At 41.2% G+C, this 23,967-nt stretch overlaps 1 protein-coding gene across 3 annotated transcripts in view; it reads right to left on the reverse strand.

Moving 5' to 3' along the window:
- UBE2D1 (ubiquitin conjugating enzyme E2 D1) overlaps nucleotides 1-23,603 on the reverse strand; it is a 38,411-nt gene extending 14,808 nt beyond the window's left edge. For 2 of the 3 annotated variants that reach the window (XM_044420572.1, XM_044420571.1), the window contains exon 1: nucleotides 23,329-23,441. Coding sequence is in view for 1 of the 3 variants with exons in the window: in XM_044420570.1 (XP_044276505.1) it covers nucleotides 23,387-23,410 (24 nt within the window). In the remaining 2 variants the exon portion in view is untranslated. Of the gene's footprint in view, nucleotides 1-23,328 lie in introns of all 3 variants that reach the window. The other variant, XM_044420570.1, reaches the window with a different exon arrangement.
- Nucleotides 23,604-23,967: the final 364 nt, after the last annotated feature.

Consider the following 23,967-nt stretch of genomic DNA (forward strand, 5'->3'; position numbering starts at 1 on the left):
TTTCAACCCCCAACTACTAGCTTTAGAATTTCTCTTCTCGATTTTTCTTTATCACCATCAGCATGCAGTTCCACCTGTGACTTTGGAAAGGTATTTTGTGTATTACAAATTAAGTTATACACACTTTTAGCCCCTACACTTTCTATTGTGAAAACCCCCCAAGGTAGCTTACAAAAATCATAAAAGTGGCCAAAAATGCACTTAAAAAGTATCATCACAATGAAAGCACAATATAAATTAGAATTGTGTTAACATCCCACAAGAAGAGTCAGGTCTTCTTTGTCTGCCAAATGGTAAGCAGAGGTTGGCCAGGCTGTGAAGGAATTCCGTAAGCCCACTGTGTGACTGAAAAGGCCCCTTCTCCTGTGCCCAGCTGCCTCACTTCAGAAAGAAATGCAACATAGCTCCATAGTGCATGCTTATCAGCTCCTGAAGCTCATTCTTCATTTGATCAAGCAAATGTGTATGTATTGCCATTTCCCCTCAAATTACCTTGTTCAACTGTGGCTTCAAAATTTCAAGACATTTATATTTCAAAACCTATGCAATACCACAGTAGCATTTTCCTTGACTAGGAATTTTTCTATTTTTAGACATGCAGTATTCATGGAAGTTCTCTTTTTTCATGATACAATGTTCATGCCCATGTAGACCACACGCAAAATAACTAGCTCATTCTCATGATATGTGAGTTGGACCTTGGCTGAAAAGTGATTCTGAATATTATAAATAACTATTAAGCCCAACTCCAAGATTTATGTTCTTACCACAAAGATTCCAACTTGAATTGATTGTTGTGCTAGTCCAATTCAAGTTTGTGTACGACTACAAACAAACGTGGCTTTTTTGAAAAGATATATAAAACAGTAATTTCTAATAGTAAAGCATAGTATTTTTCAAAGTGTATTTTCTTACAATTTGATATTATATTACTTGGTTGTTTAGAGCAAAGATAAGCAGAAAGCAGATCTCTACATGTTTTATATTTCAATTTCCATTATATATTACATTGCCTATTGACCAAGATGGGCTGGCAGGGTGCACAGTGATGGCAGAATTGACTGACTGTGTGAGTGGAGGACCAGTTGGGGAGTTTGATGACACGTGGTGATTCTACTGTACCCAGTGCAGCTGGCGGGCTGTAAGGGGAAGCTCTTTGAAAAATAGTTCAGGCTCTATGGTTGACTTGCTGCACACCAACAAGTTGCCCAGTTGCCCCATGAGGACTTCTTTTCTGAGCTCTGATAGAGTGCTGGGTGACAGAAGTGTTTATAAATTTGTGGGTTTGAATGTATGGGTTGTGCTTGTTTGAAATCCCTTGAATCCCTTGGCAACTTTATTCTATCTTACTTTATTTTACATATACTTTTCTTCTTTTTGCATTTTGTTTATGCTAAGAAAGTAACAAATAAAAAGGGGGGAATGTTGGATATCTGGAATACATGCTACCCTTACTTTCTTATTAAATCCAAATTTATTTTACTGCCTTAAGTTATAAATGATGAATTTTATGTTACATAACATGGGAATTATTCTACATAGCATATTTATGTTTCAGTGCAATGTTTAAATATTGTTCTAGGCTACCTTTTATGGTAGAAACTCTCCCCAAAGCAACTTGCATTTCAAAAACACTGTGTGAGTTTACTCATGAAATCCACCTCTGTTTAGTGAAGCTTATGCCCAAATAAGCACACAGGACTGTAATCCTAAAAGTTTTGCATCTCTGAATTGTATATGGAAATCTGGAAATATACCCTGTACTAGGAGGAGATGGAGTGAGAAACGTCTCATGTTCATACTGGACTCTGGAAAAGAAGAGACACTCAACTATGTGGTCAACTGGAGCACATCAAAGAATTTCAGAAGATGATCAGTCTGTGCTTTATAGGTGACAGCAAAGCCTTTGACTGCATGGATCATAAGAAATGATGGATGGGTCTGAAAGAAATGGGTGTGACTCAGCACTTGATCATCCTGATGGGTAAACTGAATCGTGGACGAGGAGGTACTGCTAAAACAGAAACACAGTGGTTTCCTATAGGTAAAGGTGTCAGACAAAGGTTTATTTTATCTCCATATCTGTTCCATCTGTGTGCAGAATACATATTAAGGAAAGCCAGATTAGGATCAGAGGAAGGAATGAAAATGGGTGGAACACACATCCATAATTTAAAATATGCAGATGATACCATATTACTGACTGCAATTAACTGAAATGAAAAATTACACAACTTTAAGGTCAAATTGCAACTGTGAAAGATTCTGCATACCTTGCCTCAGTCATGAATTCAGATGAAGACTGCAGCCAAGAAATCTAAAAGACTGAGTCAAGGAAGGGCAGCAATGAAGAAAAGATCGTCAAGGGTAAGGATGGTCCACTGAAGATCAAGGCCAAGATTGTTCATAGAACTGTATTCTAGATCATTATGTTTGGGTGTAAAAGCTGGACAGTGAAGAAAACTGACAGGAAGAAAATAAATGCTTTCAAAAATGATGTAGGAGGAGAGCTTTGTCAATACATTGGACAGATAAAAATATGAACAACTGGGTCCTATTTCATAGATTCATCGAATACCAAAGCTGGAAGGGGCCAGATGGACATTGGGTCCAAGCCCCTTCTCAGTGCAGGACACCAAATTAAACCATCCCCTTCAGATGGCTGCCCAGATGCACCTTGAATGCCTCCAGAGCACACAACCTCCCTAGGTCATTTGTTCCATTGCTGCTCTAACAGTCAGGACATATTTCTTGATATCTAGCCAGAATCTGGCTTCCTGTAATTTGAGCCTTTTATTCCATGTTTTGCTCTCTAGGATGATTCTGGTCTTCCTCCCTGTGGCAGCCTTTCAAGTACTTGAAGAGTGCTATCATTCAGTCTTCGAGACTTATCATGGCCAGTTTTTTCAATCTCTCCTCACAGGGCTTAGTTTCCAGTCCATGCCTTCCTCTGAACCCTTTCCAACTTGTCTGCATCTTTCTTGAACTGTGGTGCACAGTACTCCAGATGAGGCCTAGACGGTGCTGAGTAAAGGAGAACTTGTACTTCACGTGATTTGCAAGTGATGCATATATTAATGAAGCCTAAAATAGATGCAGCCTTTTTTTGCAGCTACAACACATTATTGACTCATATTCAGCATGTGATTTACAACAATTCCAAAATTCTTCTCACTTGCGGTATTGTTAAGCCAACTATTCCCTATCTTGTAGCGATACATTTGGCTTCTTCTTCCTAGATGCAGAACTTGGTATTTGTCCCTATTAAATTTCATTCTGTTGTTTTCAGCTCAATGATCCAACCTATCAAGAGCAGTTGAATCTTCTGTTTTCCTGGACATTAGCAATCCCACTCATTGTTTCATCTGCAAATCTGATAATCATTCCCTGCACTTCCTCATCCAAATCATTAATAAAAATGTCAAAGAGCACTGAGCCCATCGAATCAAGCCCTAAGTTCCCCTGGAAGTAAAAATTATGTAACTGAAGGTACCCCAGTTCAGGCACATCACAAGAAGGCAAATCTCTCTGGAGAAGACAATAATGCTAAGGAAAGTCAAAGGCAGAAGAAGAGGAAGGCACCTATGAGGGGGACCAATTTCATAAAAGAAGGCACAATCTTGAGTTTACAAAAGCTGAGCAGGACTGCTGAGGACAGGAGATTTTGGAGGGTTTTCACTCAGAGTTGCTGTGAGGAACAGTTTGAAAGTATGTAACAATAATAGGGAGAGATGCAAGTATTGTGTTTTATGGAATTTGAGCAGATAATATTACCAGCTAGGACTGGGGTCCTCAAACTTTTTCAACAGGGGGCCAGTTGAAAGGTGCCGGTGGTGGGCAAGGGCTGGCAAGGAGGTGCCAGCAGTGCGCATCGGCTGGCGAGGAGGTGGGGCACACACGCGTGGTAGGCGAGGTGGGGTCGTGTGGCAAGGCAGCGGTGGGTGGGCGTGCGAGGCAGCAGCTTGCTTGCTCGGAGATCGTTTTCTCCGAGCGAGTCCAAAACGATCTCTGCACGAGCAAGGTGCTGCCTCCCCGTGAGTGACGAGGCAGTGGCGGTCCAGATAAATGGGCGTGGCGGGCCGCATCTGGCCTGCAGGCCGTAATTTCAGGACCATGAGCTAGGACACAGGGAAACATATATTGCAATCAGAAACCATAAATTTTCTAGGAAAAAACACACTTCAGAACATTGAAAAAACTGAACTATGCAGTATATATGGGAGTATTTTTCTAATGCTATAAATGGTTTTACATAAATGTTTTCACATTACCTATTTTAAATTAGTAAAAACTTGGCTTAAAGTATTTCACTCCTAAGAGGATTTTTTTGGTGTCTCTCTGAAGTTCCCAATATTTCTGCTGGAAAAATACTGGGGAAAAGAGTGTTTCCCAATTTTTTCCCAGTCTGTTTACCACCACCCCACTCGCCAGGCCTATCTCTGTGAGTGGCTTGAGGATCCTCCTTAGTTTTTAATTGCATCACATTTAAAGTCATTTTGCGGAATTCTTCTGGCCAAATGGCAGAGAGGGGGAAAAATGCACCACAATTCATTTACCCTTCTCTGAGCAATATTGGGATGAATATTTACTCTGCTATCTGAATATGGTAGCTACCAAGTTAATGCTCCTCACATAATAATTTCCTTGACCTTCTAAAAGGAGCGTTAAAGTGTTACTTAACTACTTGTGACTAATTTTATTCTGAGGAGCAAGCTGCATGCCAGTCCATGGAGGTCACTTCAGTGTACACTTGTCTACAGAAATAAATAGCAAAATCTCTTAGAAGTACAAGTTCCCTTTTTAATCCAAGAGCTCAGGTTTCAGTGAGGGGGAGAAAAACTTATGTATGCAAAGTCCAGATACTGCCAGTTCAAGAGAGGATCCACAAGTTTCAGATTTCCAAGCATCATGAAAGCTGGAGCCAACAAACTTTTAACAAAGCTACAGAACTGGAGGCAGATCAGGAGCTTTTATCCTGATTAGACTTTCCAGTTTTGGATGAATGCAGGCATCCCTAAAATGGTGGCTAGTATAAAAACACCAAAGCGTTCTACTTGGTTGAAACATGGCGGGGGGAGGGAAAAGAATGGTTGTATACACTGTTGCACAACATGTGCAAAAGCAACAGCATAAACTTAGCTATAAAGCATATGATAATATTACAGTTGGAAATCACTGTATGTCTTGCAATGCAAGAGGGATAGCAAGTCCCATAAGAGATATTATTATGCTTTCAATGTATACCTGGGCAGCTCTCTGCATTTCAAGCTGTATGTTCAGAACCGCAATTCAATCTGTATGAAAAATGTTGACGTATCTTAAATCAAGCCTGCCCAGCTTGTGACCAAATACCAAATTTGGCTGAGTAATATATTCTTAACTCCAGGATGCTCGGCAACGTGTCTGTTTTGCTAGTCACAACAGGCAGCAAAGCAAAAGATGTAACAAGCCTCTACTAGGCTACATATGGCTTTTTAGGTCAGAAGTTGGTCAGGTCTGTCATAGATTGCGTTTGTTCAAATGCACGGTGAAAAGGTAAGTTTCTGCATGAGAGAACTTCTGAAAGGGTACCAAGTACTATGGATGTGTTCATTCATTCCACCCACTAGCCAAAGCTCTCTGGGCAGGTTACAAAAGATCAGAATCCTAAAATGCAGCACAAGAAAACCTAAAATGATGTCTTCAGATCAGAGGATAATGGGGGAATAAGATACTTTTTACCAGAATGGCCATTCAGAAAGGACAGAACAGACTCATTTACCTGTCCCAACACCTGGATAGTGTTGCCAGAGTAAACAAGCTATCAATTCCAGAAAGATAACTTGCTACAGTCTATCAAGAACCCCTCACCTATAAGGAAGAAAACACACCAGAACGCCGCTGCAGCTCATATTAATCCAAGGCTTGTGCAAGTCTTATATTCTTGGGAAATGATACCTAGTAAGAGAGTCTTTAAAAGCTGTGCTTTAAAAATACAAGAACCAAGGTGTTCAATTATACTGTTATTCTTTATTCATATTCATTTCTGAGTCACTTCTAAAAAACTATTGTTCAAACTGAAAAACCATGTATGTATGTATGTATGTATGTATAACTTTTCTATACCTTCCTTTCACAGACATCTCAGGATGGTTTACAACAGATTAAGGATGGTTTATAACAGTTACCCTACATTTAAGATACAGAACACAAAGGCTGCTTTCCACCTGATGTTGCTGCAATATGAAAGATAGCAAGGTGTGGTGGTTACAGCGTTGGCCTGGGGATCTGGGAAATCCATGTTCTAGGCTTCATTCAGCCATGAAGCACATTAGGGCCAGTCACACATTCTCAGCCTAGCCCACCTGAATGGGCTGTTGGTATGAGGAGAAAAGGGAGCTAAGCAAGCTGCCTTCAGCTCCTCAAAAGAGGAAAAAGGGTGGATATAAATGTAAAATAATAATATTAACACAAAAACTGCTGTAGAAAAGCTTCAATTCCTATTGCATTCATTGCTTTAAGTGCGACAAGGTAGTTCCATGTTATGTCATTATTCAACAGGACCTCATCTTAGGTTCTAAATATGCCAACAATGACAGTAGAAACAGTTACAGGAGAGCAAGTTACTATTCTTACTAGTAAAGCCATAAACCTCATATTAATAGGAAATTTGGGGAAGGATGCTGCTGCACTCATGTCTTCCTTGTGGGCTTTGAGTGCACAGTTGGTTTGCCAGTGTGTAAATGGACTACTGGACTGGGTGGACCCTCCGTCTGATCCAACATGGGTCTTACATTCTTAAGTACGTTGCCCCTTAACTGCCACCAGATGAAACTGTTAAAGAAATAATCCTGAAATGTTGTCTCAGCCACCCAGAGGTGCTGTGGCACAACTGGGCAGCGTACAAACGTATTAAGTAAATAAAAAAGGGAAACACAGCATTACTGCACATGCTGCTTGAAATCAAGTATATATAAGTTGTAACACAGGATGGCACTGTATTACGTTTGGTTATGTGGCACCTCCCAGCTGCCACATACCCAAACCAACTATTTTTCATTTCACCAGAAACTCCTATTTGCAGCAGGTGTACACCGATATATAAAGTGAGTCCAGCTCCAACATGCCCAAGAGATGCACCTCAAGAACATGTAAAGACTTCCAAGTATACCTGCCTAGGACCACCCCGTTAGTTCAGTGCTGCCTACTAATCATTCATGGCACATTGCTGGCCTGATGAAGTTCAAAACATTTTTATACCACCCAGTAACTCCACTGCTGAATTGCAAATTGTTGGTTATACTCATGACAATCAAATCATGAATCACTTCACTGAAATCCTAAATCTTTCCTCAGTCTTTATCTGGTTTATGGCACTAAACTGCTTACAGGAGAAACAGGCACATAGGCAATAATTCAGTAAAGGTAATATTTGTAGCTGAACAATGTTGTTCTTGCACAATATTGCCATCAGTTCTGGTATGATATCCTGGAATTTCACAATACCACCTTTACACCCTACCATATCTGCAATGCGATCTATTCCCTTGCAGCTAGGGAACCTGGCCTTCTAAATGGCATTTATAGTTCCTCTGAGACACTGACTAACCCAAATTTACCACCAGCTGATTCAATGCACAGTGGTGCCATAGAAATACTTTTCCATTTTTTAGCTATCTACCAGAACATGACTGATTTGAGGAATCTGCAGAACCATCTAAAGAAGTGCTCATACAAGAAGGCATACATATTTCATACACTATTTTCTCCTGCTGTATATGAAATGCACTTTATGAAAAGACTGCAATCTGCTTTGTGTCTTTTCCTTTTATTGCAGCTCCAGTTTTGCTTTGTTGTAAATAGTCTATTGTTTGCAGAATAATTTACTGCTTTACAATAAAAAGGAATATAGTCAGTTGCACTGATACTGTTTATTGCAAATCGCTATACATGTTTACCATCTACTTTTTAGAGGAGTGCCAGTAGCTCTTTCCTTAGTGTTCCATGCTTTCAGTTTACGTTCATAATTCTTAAGAGCCTCCAATTTAAAAGGCCTGGTGTAACCAGTTGCTTATTTGGATCATTTTAGCATAAATAGATAATTTATCCTCCTGTTCTTGCAAGAGCAGATCAGTGTGTTCTGTTCCTTGTTTATTTCTATTGATAAGAACTGTGAAAACCACTATTTTTGGGTTTTTCTAGATCCAACACATTTTCTTACCATTTTTGTGGCATCCCCGGCTGTACTACAATTATCTTCTTAAGCAAAATTTGAATCAAAAGTGTATGCTTTCTTTTACAGCAAACCCTTTCAGCTGGTCACTAAAGGGTTTCACAGTTTTATCATCTCTCCTTTTGATTAAAATATAGCAGTGTTTATGTCTGTTCTGTCACTTTGTCAGTGCCACTTTTGGGTGTAGGTTAGCAGCCCTTCCTGTTCTGAATCCTCTTACTTGACATGGAAGTCTGACACAAACAAGAAGCCCTCTCTGTTCCATCCTGAAAGCAAGCAGTGGTATTCATCATATTCAACACAGTTATGATGTTTGGCCCCACTTTGCTTAGTATTTAAAATTGATGGTGAGTCCATATTCCAGTGTACTCTCTCATAGACAATCCTTGTTTTTTATTTGAATGCTATTTCATTTTCCATTTAATCTGAATTGTGGGTGTTACAGCATTTTATTGTGAGGTTTCTTGTATTTTATTGTTGCTAATGTAGCAATTATGCTAGTTTTAAGATTGTTGTTTTATTCTGCATGCTGTTTTATATTTCCATAAGCTGCCCAGAAAGTCATTTTGGCTAATGGGTGGGATAGAAATTTAATAAACAAAAAAGCAGCAGCAGCTACAATAGTAGCAGGGTTTGCAACAATTTGGATTACTGGAGATGGAAGAAGACTGCAATACATTCCTTCACTTTTCCCCATGTAACACATTGAGCTATTTCACATGAACACGACAGCCCACCATTAGGCATGGTGGGCTGTAAGTCCCATGGACACTGAACTGATAATCTAAGCTGCTGCCACGCGCTGGATGTACAAATCGAGCAAGGATGGATTACTGGGGTTGATTCCAAGCCCCACAGAACCCATGGGTTGTTTTAGGGTTCTTGCTGTCTTGTCAACAGTCCACCCGCAGTCAGTTCGCACATAAGGAAAAGCAATGGCATGCCTCCACTACAGTTCTAACGTTCATACTGGAAGCCACTGGCACAACAAGTAGCCCTGCAAGGAAGTTCCCCCACAATGGCTTTTCATTATATGAGGACCTGCAGACTGATCGTGTGGGGCAGATTCTGCACTAAGTGTTGCTTGCTTGCAGGTTAGCTCTCCTCATGAGGCTTGAGCAGCAAAGGCAGCTCGGCATAGCCTGCAAGCACGACCCCACGTGATAATTCCAAAGCTGCCGGTGCAATTCCCCTTCCCTTGCATTAGGGAGTTCTTGTGCCCCATGCACAGGCAAGAAGAATCTTGCTCTATTTAAAAGGGAGGGAAGTAATTCTCATCCACACCAAACAGCCCAATTCACTTACATGAAATTTCTGATGTTCAATGGCAATCAGATGAGTTCTAAACGGTAAGGCTGTTCTATACAATCCAAAAGATTACCACCATAGCCCATCTTTCATTGCAACCAATAGCACCCTCTTGACTACACAGAAAGCATGTTCATGATGGAGAGAACATTCTCCATAGCATCGACTCTACTTAGAAAATTCTACTTCCCTTCAAGTTCCCCTAAAATATGAACATCTTCTGGAACAACAACATATTTCTATCTGGAATAACTTACACATCCCACAATTACTGGGAAATTTTCCCTTTTAAATACAAAATAAAATAGAAAATATACAGGCTAGAAAACACAGGGATTGCCACAAATTAGATAGTTTATTTACCAGAAGTTGGTTTAGCCTATCTTGCCTTATCCACCATTCTGAAGAATAAAGAAGCAGCTACATAACCAAGGAGACAGCATTGTGCTAATCAAACGGTATAGAAATACCACAAATACATAGATAGATCCAGAACTGGGGCACACAAATCTCAACTCTTTAGGAGGTGGGATATGCAACAGGGTCTCAGATGTCTGCATATTATAAATTCACATGCAGAAATTCAGAAAGGAAGAGGTGTTACTTCAGATATACTTGTACCAAGCTATTTAGAGCTTTACCACCAAAGTACCAGCACCTTGATCCGGGCTTGGAAACAAACTGTTATGAGCTGTAAACCATAATGCTTTTTATTTTACATTTTACATTTTCAATGCTATTTTACATTTTATTTTACATTTTCAAGTTCGGTTACTGTTTTGCATCTCATGAAATGATTTTGGGAGGCTAAACTGAAACACTTCATCATCAAGAGAATGATTTGTGTGTGTGTGTGTGTAGTTCAGCACATCTGTTATATAGAACTAATGAGACATTTTTGACATTGATAGCTGACACAATAAAATGGAACTATGCACTGTCCATAATCCCAGTCATCTTAGTTTTTAACAGCACACTAGATTTTACCAGCTAAGCAACATGTAGACAAAACTGGAAACCTTGTAAATGCATATACAGCTAGAAACAGATGTCATTCAGTTGTGCCATCAGAAACAAGATGATCAGAATTCTTGCATGTCTAAAAATGTGTTTCATAGCAAATATTAAAATAGCTGATTAAAGTGTTTTCTTTTAGGAAGTATTATTTGCAATTGTGTTTTTCAGAAATCTTTGAAGTAAGAAAGAGTCAAGTGTCTCCTCACAGTCTTGATAAATACAACTAAAATGCATTTTTTAAAAATTTCTGTGAAAATTTGGGCTGTGAGCAAATCTTACAAATTCCTTCCTCCTCTGTGGCAGTATTTAAGCTAAAGGCATCTGATCCAGCACTCACAACAGATAAAAATGGAAATCTAACAAAAATTAAGATACATTGCTCACTAAGTCCCAGACAGAAGTTCTTCAGATGAACTGTGTGAATGATTCACTGACTTGCCAAACCACAAATAGAGTTTGCAGAGTTTAAAATTAGCATCCTAATAAAGGACAGCCTCTCCAAAGTTCTCAAAGACTTGCTCAGCCACTTGGCACTTTAGTATTGTGGCACCTGGGGACCAGCTGACAGAACACAAACAACACACTTTCAATTTTACGCCATAAAAACACTTCAAGGTGGGGGAAGAGAACAAATTCTGAATTTGACAAGCACTAAAATGGTACTTTAATGCTATAAACTGTTAACAGATTCTGCTTCAAATTTGTTATTGTCTCTGCAGTGTTAATTGTCTCTTCTTCCAGGCTCTAATATAAACTTAACACATCTAATTCCCAGCCATAGGACATCCTGAGAAGCTTATACCTTTCTCCCTATCAGTTGAGTCACAGACAGAGCTATGGGGATATAGAAATACAAAATGCTTTCAACTTCTGATATGTATATATGAAAATTGAGTATTATCAGTGTACACAATTTATCCATGTGTAGGAAAGATGGAAAGAATCCCATGTTGACATTACTGCCCTGAGACATTGTGAAGTGCAGGATATAAAAGCTTTAAACAAACAAACAGGATTCTTTTCACATGGTTTCTTAGGGCCAAAACAAATGTGCCATGGAATGCAAGGATGCATTGAATGTGTTTTTCCCCTTTAACAGCAGCTGCTGGGGGGGGGGGCAACATCAGTTCTATGGCATGCATTTATATGCCGCCTTGAGACTATGATAGTAGGCAGCATATAAATGAAAGAAAGAATGCAGGGGTGGGTTTTTTTTAAACAGCCCCTAGCCTAGGCTTCAGGCTCAACCACAATTCCACAGGTATTATTAAGCACTAGAGGGAAGTTTCCACCGGTATCAGTGGAAGCTTCCCTTCCAGAAGATTATAAAAGTAGCTGAGGAAAGGAGAAAGTTAAACCCACATTCCCTATGCTCCCTACCCTGCTTTGGGCCACCAAGGCTGCTTTCATTCCCCCACCCCATAACAAAACACATAAATGTGTTCATGCATTTAACAGCACTTTTTTGCCCCTGAGACTGTGTGTGAACTCCAATTCACAAAAGCATTCAACTTGGCAAGGAAAAGCTTCCTTAAAGATGTAAAGATCCTAAAGGAGCGCTTACGTCCATACGTGCCCACCCGCCCCTTGAGATCGGCGGCAGAGGCCCTTCTCCGGGAGCCCTCCGTGAAGGATGTTAGGAGGGTGAGTACCAGGAGGAGGGCTTTCTCTGTGGTGGTGCCCAACCTGTGGAATGTGCTCCCCAGGGAGGTCCACCTGGTGACATTGTTATTTGCTTTTTGGCGCCAGGCCAAGACCTTTTTATTTAAACATTATTTTAATTGTTAATATTATTTATTGATTTTAATAACTTTGGCCATGATGTCTCCAATTTTATATTTAATTGTATCGATGATATTTATTTATGGTTGTAAGCTGCCCCGAGGCTTTGGTGAATGGGGCGGAATATAAGTTTACTAAATAAATAAATAAATAAATAAATAAATATTTTCAAGCTCCTAACTTTACAGATTCTGTAACTGCATCACAGAGCAAGCAGATACCAACCAGCCCAGGTTATAGCAGTCAGTCTAGCAGAGGGCAAGACTGCATGCTGTATTCCAGTAGAAGATGTTATTTACAAGAGTCCCTGGCTGGGTTTATTGTATCCTTGGCAGGCATTAACAGAGGGCTGCTTAGTATCAAGGACCCAGTAATGTGGGTTTTCCAGAAAAAACAGACTGGAAAAATCTCTGGATAATTTAGCATGTCTGTGTGATTCATGTTTGGTCCCCAACAAACCTTTGGCCTCAAATATACAAACTATATTTTAGCCATATCAACTATATTATAAGCCATATCAATTTAATGTCCAGTATACATATAGCAAAAGTTTTCCCAGGTAGCTACAAAGTATTTGAACTCAGATACATACTTATGCAAAATTAAATAAAACACATAGTACAATTTAATTATATTGACACACATTCACATCTTTATGTGGAAATTATTTTACTGAAATATTTGTAAAAATGTAAGAAAAGCCACATACACTTCCTTATAGCGTTTAACAAAAATGACTACACTTGACAGAACATTGTTTTTAGGATATGTACCCAAAGAGAAGTGACATCTTATATAAAGTTTTAACTTTCTTTTGTTGAAGTAACTGTAGCACCTTCAACTTGAACCTTTCTCCACAATGCTTATTGCTATATTTCAAGCTGAGAGAAATCTGATTCTGAAGAACTAGTTCAATATTCCATTTTGCTAAAAGATGGATATGGGTCTGTGGACACAGGCTGAGTAACTTGGGCAAGTGCGCTATTGCACTCATCTTCTGTTTTTTGGGATCCCATAGAAAACTGACTGGCCACTGTGTGAACAGAATACCAGATTAGATGGATCCTTGGTCTCGCATAGGAGAGCTCTCCTTATGTTCTTAAATGAAACAAACAAGTAATCACAATCCTAGTTTCAGATACCCTTAAGTTTGTTTTTGAAGAATATTAGCTACAGAGGGCAGATGCATCATGTATATGTCTGGTCCAGATCCCTGTGCACAGGAAATGGGTGTCTCGTGTTATTTTCCAGTTCCACCATGGGCAACTGAGCACTAGAGTTTGTCAATGCTTGCCTTCAAAGAAGAAATAATAAAAGTTCATATCTATCCATCTAACATGATTATAGCAGAGCTCTAAAAATTTCCACCTCTCAACACCACAAGAACCCCCTGCATTAGTGCTCCAACACATTCATCTGCTGATAAATCCACTTCATCCTCAGCCTCATCAAGTCTCACCAATAGTTGTAGTTCATGGGACCTACTGATGCATATTATTATACATCATGGTTTACATAATGGTTTTCCTGAATACACTATGTGTTAGGTCCAGCTTTAAGCATATGCAGCTAGGCTGCTAATAATGGGCTTGCTCACCCCCTCTTCTTCACAGCAGCCCCTCAGTCCCCTTGAACATGCTACACGGAATGCAAGGGGACCCTGCTAAATGGGGTGAATTCCTCCAAATGGGACAGATGATCCTCCCAGGAGCAGAGCCCTTCCCTCAATGATCAGTAGTTGGATCCAATTAAATTAAAGACTAAGCTTTTATTATAGAGGCTCTTAATTTCTGGGAATATACACCTCATGTAGGGAAACCTCTGCAAAATATAGGGCACTGCGGCTTATATGCTCTACTTCCTTGGCAGGCAAGCAGATAAGGAAAGTGTGCATGGATGCTACAAAATCTGAAATGCACTGCTTAAGGCAGATGTGTTCCTGTGTCCTATAATTTCTGCCTTTAGGATGAGCCTGTTTTGTTGAGTTTGTAAGAAGCTTCAGCTATGTTCAACTTGCTCATGAAACCTTACCCTTGGGGATGTGTTCAGAAACTATGCACTTTTAGAGAGCTCATGATTGCACCTTAAGTTGTCAAGCACATGGTATACAAAGTGCCTCCCTTAGCTATTTCTGTTAACTTACACTTTCCTTTCCTCCCCTTTCAACACTGTATGTTAATATGTTATTAGTTTATGGAGACACCCGGAATACTAAATGTATTTTGCCTGGTAAAGCTGTCCAAGCAACAGCTGACAGCTGAGAGGGAGTGGAATGTAGTAATTATTATATTACTTCCAGTTCCATAACATAATCATAGTTAAGCATCAGAGGCCGAGTGGAAGCCCCATTTGCTATTTATGAGAGTAGAACGTCAGTTCTACTGTAAATGTTCAAACATGAAGCCGCCTACGATTAGCAGAGATCCATGTGTAGCCTTGTAAGAGTCTATGACTCTGAAGCACAGCTGCAGAGCCACTAACTCTCCAAACAGCTTCTCTTTAGATTAATAACATTTCCCAAATTTACCACTGTATTACAACCAGATTTACTGCATTCCTTGCTAGTGTTTTATCACTTGTAAGTATGTCTTGCAGTCACTACTGTCATTTAGAAGGGCTTTGGCAATGAGAAAAAAAGGAAGTCAAGAGGAAACTTTAGCAGCCATGTTTTTGTAGCAGGTTCTTTTTTGATCCTGAGCCAAGGCATCACTTGATCCTTCCTGTGGACATCCTGGACCACAAGGGAGATGCCCACGTTACTACTCCTCTCCATGACACAATCATCCAGAAAATGTGCTAACACCGGAACAGAGAAGATTCACACCATGGGATTTCTCACATTACTGAGCAAGCAACGCTGCAGCAGATCCTACACTATCAGAGTAATATAGGAACAAGATGCTGGCTTACTAACAAAAGGGCCACAAATTTGAACTGGATGTTATCCAACATACATTTCTATATTTTCCTCCCTACTTTAAGGTACCAATTTATTTAACATTGCCAACACTGCCAAAGCTGTCATTGTGTTACTGGCTACCAAGCTGACAGTAATTATTTGCCCCACAATGTGCTATTCAAGATGCAGACTCTGGGTGATTTTTTCTATCAATCATTTCTTGGTATTAACCCAGTTCTTGCTTTGCTGGATTGAGGAACACTTGTTTATACACACATGTTCTTCTCAGAAAACTATGTTTTCTTATTTTTAGGGAATATCATAGGAGGAGAATTGAAAGGATTTTGGATTGGAACCTGTGTTGCATTTCTAGTCACACAACCAGCAACGCTCTGTGTGCACTTGGAGGCAACCATGCACACAGCAGTGGTTTTGTTGACCTTCCCCTTCAAGTGTCTGTACTATTCCAAAGGGAAGCTTATTTTAAGTTGAAATCATTCATTATTTTTGCATGTACATGATGGCTTATGAAGTGAAAGAGGCAAAAATGAAAGGTAGAAAAGAATAGAGAAATTAGACAAAGGAAAAGTTGCTATCAACACATCCAGACTTCAAAATTAAAAAGTAATTTCTTCAGTGTATAACTGAAATTTAGAAGTAAACCTCCTGTTTTTATTTTAGTCTCAGGCTCACCTAAAATGCATCATGGATCTCTAGTGCATCTCAGATCACTTGTTGATAACAAGAACCGTAATCCTAATCAGATAGGGAAACAGTAAGTCAAAATTAATGACTTTAAAAACCAACAGTGAGATAGCTTTAATGCATAATCCTATTCAAGTTTAGACAGGGCATGATGGGACTTGTAGGTCTTTTTTTTTCCAAATTGCATAGGATTGCATCATCATTGCACTTTCCAGCAGATGCAATTTTTAGAATAATTTCATTTAAAAATATGTTTCTAAGGATTTGACCCTGCCTTCCACTATACAAAGTCCTTGAGGCAATTTACTACAAACAGTAGAAGACATAATAATAGCACATTATACCTAAGTATATAAGAATAAAGCTGCAAAGCTCTTTATAAAACTCAGCCATTTCAAAGAAGTAAAAAGCTGATACTGATTACCAACTTGGACAGGATAGAAACCTATCACATTTAGCTGTAAGTCTATTTGAAATCAGTGGGGCATTGCATTGTGCTGTTTGTTTGGCCCCTAAAATAATAATGGAAGCTGCAGGCAAGGGGAATTCCAGGTCAGGGTGCCACCAGAGCAAAAGCCACTGCCTCACATCAGAAGACTGAGCTTTCTGAATAATGACGTCAGAGGATTATCTTAACCTTGGCACAGGTTCTGGTCCTTCACATATCCGGATCTGTCCCATATCTTTGCAGGACAGCAGCAATGGTTTGAACTATGCAAAAAAAAAAAAAAAAAAAAATCTTGAAGTCACTACATATGTGTCAGTATTGAATAGCTGGGATCACCAGATCAAACTCCAGTTAACAGGCGAGCAGCTGTATTTCCAAACAGCTGAAATATTAAATAGCTTCAATACATGCAAACTCACACATTGTTTATTTAACTGGTGTCTGACCTATCAAATATGTCTACAAAATAATTCAGGAACAGATCAACCCAGCTTATTTAAGACACCATATCTTGTTAAAATCACCATTAATTTGAATACCCGCCTGGACACAGTTTTTCCTAAGATTCAAGCCCTGATGGCATGGCTCCTCTGAGAGGGAAACAACCCTCAAATGAGTCAACAACACGCCTTATCTTCTTTACTCACCTATTTCTGCTTCTTCCTTCCCACTGTCTGTGTTTCTCCCCTCCTCCTAACTAGACAGTGTTAAACTCTACCTGACTGAAGTAAAACTGGCAAGGAGAAAACCATTTCAAGACACTGAATCACACCATACCTAGCATAGCACTGGGCTGTGGCTGGTCAGGCAGCTCATTCTGGCTCTTTAGAGCCAATCCACTAGAAGGCTGAGTGAGCAGCAAACACTGCATACGTAATACAACTGATCAGAAATCTATGGCTGAAAAGATGCATGTGAAATGGCTTCAAATGGACTGAATCAATAGGTGAGCCAAGATATTGCATTCTGCTTTTCATGCACTAGTCAAGAATCACCACAAAAATACATTAGAAGAAAATCTGGAGGAACTGTCCCGATTCCAAAAAAATACTGTCTCAACTCTCCAGGGTTCTGTTTTGCTCGGAAGCTTCAAAAATCCCTGTTCCAATTTACATGGATGAACCTCCATTCAACAGATTCAGTACCAGTTTGGATTTCGGCATGCTTGTAACCTCCGATAGCTAGTTTACAGCTTATTTTCTTCTTAACAGGAACACAAGGTTGAGAAATGCCCATATTTACAGCACATGGCCTGTATGAGAAAGGAAACTAGACAGTTCAATTGAGAATGGTCACCTTGATTCAATGAAGCTTAAATGCTCTATAAATATTCTTAAGATGAGTTCAATCCTACTGAACTCTGAGGCTGACCAGAAACCCTAAGCAGACTGGGAGAAACATTAGAAGTGATCTTGACTTCTCCATTCTTCTTGATCTGCAATTTCACTGGACCATCATTTTTGCTGTCTAGCTGGGATGCTTCAGAAAGGAAGGGACCGAAGCTACAGAAGGCACAAGATGCCTTGTATCTTGGGATCTGGAGTTTCCTCTCCCCTATTTAGCCATTTTGGAAAGCTGAGTTCCCAGCTTTAGAGAAAGTGCCAGAACAGTTCTTTTCACATCATCTGCAAAGGAACATTGGAGCATGGAATCCTAGCTCTGAGATGAGAGATCTGTTCCTGACTTGGATATTAGAATCTAAAGTATCCTAGACAATGTCTGGGGCCACAGATTACTCTCCCCATGGCAGATTTTTTCTCCTTTTTATATTTACACCTGGTAAAATAACAAATCTTTTTAATTTGCTAAACTATAACACTGTGTTTTCTGGTCAGCTAAAATCTTTAAAATCCTGGTTATATTTTACATACATTCAACTTAAACTTTGGCTTTTGCTACAATTATGCTTTGAGTAATTCCTTTTTGGGGTACTATTTTCAGCATTAGGTCATCCGAGGTTTTGGGCTGCAGTCATCAGTATGCTGATGACACCAAGCTCTACCTCTCTTTTATATCTAATCCAGTGAGGCAGTGTCAGTCCTTAATCGGTGCCTGACCAGGGTATTGGGATGCATGAGGGCCAATAAACTGAAGCTTAATCCAGACAAGATGGAGGTCCTGTCAGTAGGTGGTTCATCCTTCCAGGCGAGTGCTTTTTGCCGTTTTGGACAGGGTTGCACTCCCCTTAAAGGACAGGGTACCCTGACCTGTCTCTGGAGCACCAGGTGCTGGCAGTGGTGAGGAGCACTTTCCTTCAGCTTCGGCTGATACATCAGCTGCATCCTTACCTGGATAAGCAGTGCCTGGCAATGGCAACCCATGCTCTGGTAACCTCCCATTTGGACTACTGCAATGCACTCTGTGTTGGGCTGCCCTTGAAGACAGTCCGGATGCTTCATTTGGTCCAGAACAGACCTGCCAGATTAATGGGGACTGGCAGATACTCCCATATCACGCTAGTCCTATATCATCTATACTGGCTGCCAATTGAAGTCTGGGCCCACTTTAAGGTGCTGGTAATGACCTATAAGACCCTAAAAAGCTTGGGTCCAGACTACCTGAAGGAGCACCTTCTTCCCTATGTGCCTGCCCACCCCTTGAGACATGAGGCAGAGGGCCTTCTCCGGGAGCCCTCTTTGAAGGAAATTAGGAGGGGAGCTACTTGGAGAAGGGCCTTTTCAGTAGTGGTGCCCTGACTGTGGAACACGCTCCCCAGGGAGGTTCGTCTGGCACTGTCGCTTTATTCTTTTTGATGTCAGGAAAATACCTTTTTATTTTCCCAATATTTTAACAGTAAATTGGCTTTATCCTTGATTTTATCATTATTTACCGAATGCAGTGTGTTGTGTGTTGCATTTCATTGCTTTGTTTTTTGGTTTTTGTACGTCGTCCAAAGACTTAGTATTGAACAGCATACAAAAACTTTAAATAATAAATAAGAACATCAGTAGAACTCTTCTTTGCACTGAATTCTTGCATGAGGTATACAAAACTCACAAGTTAAATGTACAGAAGCAGAACCACACTTGCACAGTGTTCGGTGTACACAAATCAGTCTTGCAGACTTGCTTGCTTCCTGTGAGATTCCATTTGAATGATTAGGGCAAAGAGAATGGGTCAGAGTCTAGCCAGAAAAATTAGATAGTTTCCTTCTCCCAAATTGGATTCAAGCTTTCTAAATAAATAAATATAATTAGCCTTCACCCACAACTGCAAGAATACCAAGGCTTACTGATGGGTAAAGTGAATGTTAGAAGAAAGCAGAAAAGAGGAATAAGGCATTTTGCAAACAGTTTGATCTCCTATGTGGCTTGCATTTGTAAATAAGCAGTCTAGGATAGGACAGAGTTCCATTTCCATCAGAATCCAAGCAAGAACTGCAGCTTGAAACAGAATGGAAAGCATCTCTAGAGTGGGCAGGGAACCGCTGCTTTTCTAGCACTTTTCTAGTTCTGGGCACATTACAGAAACACCAGGAGGTGAAGTGTGGTTTTGTGTCCCTCATCCTAAAGATTACTCTTGTTGATCAGAAACCCTGGAATAAGGAGGAATACAGACACACTGGCTGTGCTTACCTAACCCCAAAATGATGCCTTGTCACCCAGGGATGGGGAGCTTTGCTTCTTCCTTTCTCCTGTTAGATATATTTACCTTCCTTCTTGGGATCCAGAGCATGCCCCACAACCAGATGCAAGGCTGATAAGCACACCAACTCCTCACTGGAATGAACTGAGTAAGTCTGCCACAGTTTTACTCTTTCTGCCCATCTCTAATTAGAATGCACAACTGCATTTTTAAAAACTCAGTTTCAAGTACTGCATTAATAGCATAAGAAAATAAGAATGGCCATGCTGGATCAGACCCTCTGTCTTTCTGCTCCAGCACTCCATTCATGGCGGCAAACCGGATGGACACAGGATCCCTCAAGCAGGACAGGAGTTCCCATCCACCTGCCCAAGCTCCACACCTCTGATAACAGCTGTAGTACAGAGGCAAAAAGACTAACAGCCATTGACAGTCTTCTTCATGAATCTGTCTGATCCCCTTTTAAAACCCAGTGAATTAGTGGCCATCACTATTTCCTAAGACAGTGAATTCCAACTATGTGCTGCGGCAAGAGTACCTCCTTTTATCAGACCCACACATCCTACTAATTAGATTCATGGGATGATCCCAAGTTCTATTATTATGGGATATGCAGATTCCACTTTCCATGCATAATTTTAAACACCTCTATTTTGCCTCCTCTTACTCACCTTTTTTTCTAGGCTAAACAGTCCCAACTGTTTTATCCATTCCTCATAGAGGAGATGCTCCAACCCCTTGATCATTTTAGTTGCCCTCCTCTGCACATTCGCAATTCAATAATGTCCCTTTTCAGGTGTGGCAACCAGAACTGTACATAATGTTTTAAGTGTGATGACATCAAAGATTTGTATAAGGAGTACAACGGTGACAGATTTACTTTCAATTTCTTTCCTAATTATGCCTAACACGGAGTCTGCCTTCTTCAAAGCAGCAGAATGCTTGGTCGACATTTTCATTAAGCTGGCTGCCACCACCTCAAGATTCCTTTCTTGATCAAAGACTCGAGCTCAGATTCCACCAGTCTGCACTTGATGCTGGGATTTTTTTTTGCCCCTACATGCATTACTTTGCCCTTGCTTACACTGAACTGCATTTGCCATTCCGGTGCCTATTCCTCCAGCCTGAAGAGATCTCTTTGGAGATCCTCACAGTTCCATTTGGTTTTAACCACCCTAAATAGTTTGGTGGCAATTCTGTGTGAGTTCCTACACTGAAGGCATTGTAAGGGTCCATCCATAACCATCTTACCTTTGAAACAAGTCCTATTGTTGCAACAGGGCTTGCTTCCAGATAAATGTGCTTAGGCATAACTTGTAAATGCCCTTAGTAATAAGCTGTTTTCAGCACAACATGGTAAAGATGAAGAAATATTAGAACGTTGTTAGATCAGATGAAAGCTCTCTCTAGACCCATATTCTGTTTTCCACAAGGGTCAATCAGATTCCTCAAGGAAGCCCACAAGCATGGCGTAAGGGCAATAGCTCTCTCTTGCTGTTTATTTGCCAGCAACTAGCTTTCAGAGGCATACCACCTCTGATCCTTGAGTAGCATTTAGCTATCAATTGCCTCACTCTCTTATGCAATTCTCTTTTCAAGCTATCCAAACCTCTGGCCATTGCAACATTTTGAGACAGGAACAAATCTGTTAAAACAATGTGCACTGTGTGAAGTAGCACTTCTTTTTCTGTGTGCTGGATATCCTGACAGTCAATACATCTATCTGAATGCAGCATCACCTCAGGAGGCAATCTGAGCCAAAAATCTCCTAATTCTTCTCACAAGTCTAACCAGTCTGCTGTCATACCAGGTCAAACACAATTTTTGAAATGGTGTTAATTTTCTCTTCTTTTATTCCAAACAAATAGCATTCAATGACACCAATTATTCACAGCTGTTGTCAGTAACATCTGAGTTTCCTTTTTGGCAAGCATTCGGCTGCTCAGTATCTTATCTTGCCTAGCTTTTAATAGAGTATTAATACTCACTTGAAGACAACAGCAAATTACAGCATTTAAATCAACCTCACTTTGTTTTTCCTAAGACTACTGAACAAGAACTAAAGCATATCATTCCTGCAAAGATCAGGTTAGGTGATCAAGTTAGGAAAAGCCCCCAACCAACCTTACAAATTGGCAAAAGAAAACCAATGACTACTGTATCTTGGGGCTGGGGGAACAGTGGCATCTCAGAATTAGATGGATGCTAACTGCCCACAAATTGTTTGTTCAGCATGGCAGGTTCCAGACCCCAAATGTTTAGAGCAGTAATATGCAAAACTGCAGTCTTTTATTCTAAACCACAATAATTCCCTCCCTACCCTCAGCCAAGAAGAGCTGCAAACACCATGCTCCCAATCTCTATTAAGGGCTCCTTCAGCCAAGCTGCAAGGTGAATGGTGATGCAGAAGGCCACCTTTTAACACACTTTAAGTAACCTGAACATAGGGTAGTTAGGTCCAGTATTCATGCTAGCACACTGATATGGGAGCCACTGCAGTAAGTCTGTCCTGCCTAGCAAAGGTGTGCTAGAAGCCCAGGCCATGCAGGCAGAACCCAGACTACAGCTTTCCCTATACTTGGGTAAGTTCCATTTCTCCAGAACTGACCTGCTCCGGGGGTGGGTGGGGGGAATGCAGCATAAGCTCTCCTGCACTCCATCAGCAATGGAGGAAAATAGTTTCCAGACCACTGGAGCAATGCTGCTGAAACAAGCAACAGTTACTGTTATCTTTCAGCATGCTTCTTTCAAGCATCTTTTCATGCCAGTTTCTACATTTAGCAGCTTGTAACAATATGGGGTAGTGATGGGTCGGACATGACTCCCCAACTAGCAAGCAAGCAATATACTCTAAGGAAGCGTAGTTCTGGTGTTTGGCCAATGCTAGCACTATGGAAGAATACAGGTAGGCTAAACCCTCCAATGTATCAGTGCTCTGCATTTCTGATTTGCAAGAATACACACAACTGGACCACCACAGCCTGAAGTGTTACAACGCAGGGAAAGCTGTACCGTTGTGTTCTGCCAAGGTTTGAGAAGGTAAGAAGTGGATCTGTTTCGAACACTTCGAAAAGGCTAACTCAAAGCATGACCTCAAACATCTGCCAAACCATCCCAGTAAACAGAGGCTTGTGCAAAATGACGGGAAATTGTCAGTGGAACTCTCTAGCTTGACCTCAAAACGAAAAGAAAGCGCAGGGTCTCCACAGACCCTTCGCCCTGAAGCCCCTTCGCACAGGCCGTCTCCCCTCCCCACCCGCCATGACTCCTGCTGTTCCCTCTGCCCCCATCGCGAGAGTTACCTCCCCGCAGCCGAACCCAGCCCTTCCCACTCTCTGCTACTAAGCCCAGGCCAGGCAGCTCCCCGCTCACCCGGTTCCCAACGGACGGTAGGTAGGCAGGCCGGGCCGGGCCACTCGGGTGTCCTCACCTTCTGTATCCGCTTCAGCGCCATGGGGAGCCGGGGATGCGGGCGGGCCGGTCTGGGGAAGCTGTGGGGGGGGAGGGTAAATAGGAGGAGGAGGAGGAGGAGGAGGAGGAGGAGGAGGAGGAGGAGGCGGCGACAACGGCGTTGGTTGCTCCAGGAGGGGGCCGGGCTCTCGCGGGGCGTGTTAAGGCCGAAGCCGAGGTGCCGCTCCGCTCTCAATTGATGGTCTTTTGTTTCCGCTTCTGCTAATAGACTAACACCCCGCCCACCACGTCTCGTCCTCTTTCTGCTGCCGCCTCAGGAGCATTCTGGGACATGTAGTCTCTACGAGCCGGATGGCCCACGCGCTCCCCCTACCGTCCGACCGAAGAGCGCGCGGATCGAACATGTGGGTGGGTGGCCGCGGCGCAGGTAGAGTTACGTCACCGGTGGGGACCACCAAAGAAAATGTGGCTGCCAGGCATGCACGTGTGTTTTCTGTGACACTTTCCCTCATGGTCAGCCTCTGCTCCTTAGCATCGTGTGGTCAGCCTGGCTTCACTACTCCAAATACTACCTCCCGTCCACCCTGCATTCACACAACA

Source organism: Varanus komodoensis, unplaced genomic scaffold, assembly GCF_004798865.1.
Source record: "Varanus komodoensis strain SLA01 unplaced genomic scaffold, ASM479886v1 scaffold11, whole genome shotgun sequence".
Taxonomy (NCBI): Eukaryota; Metazoa; Chordata; class Lepidosauria; order Squamata; family Varanidae; genus Varanus; species Varanus komodoensis.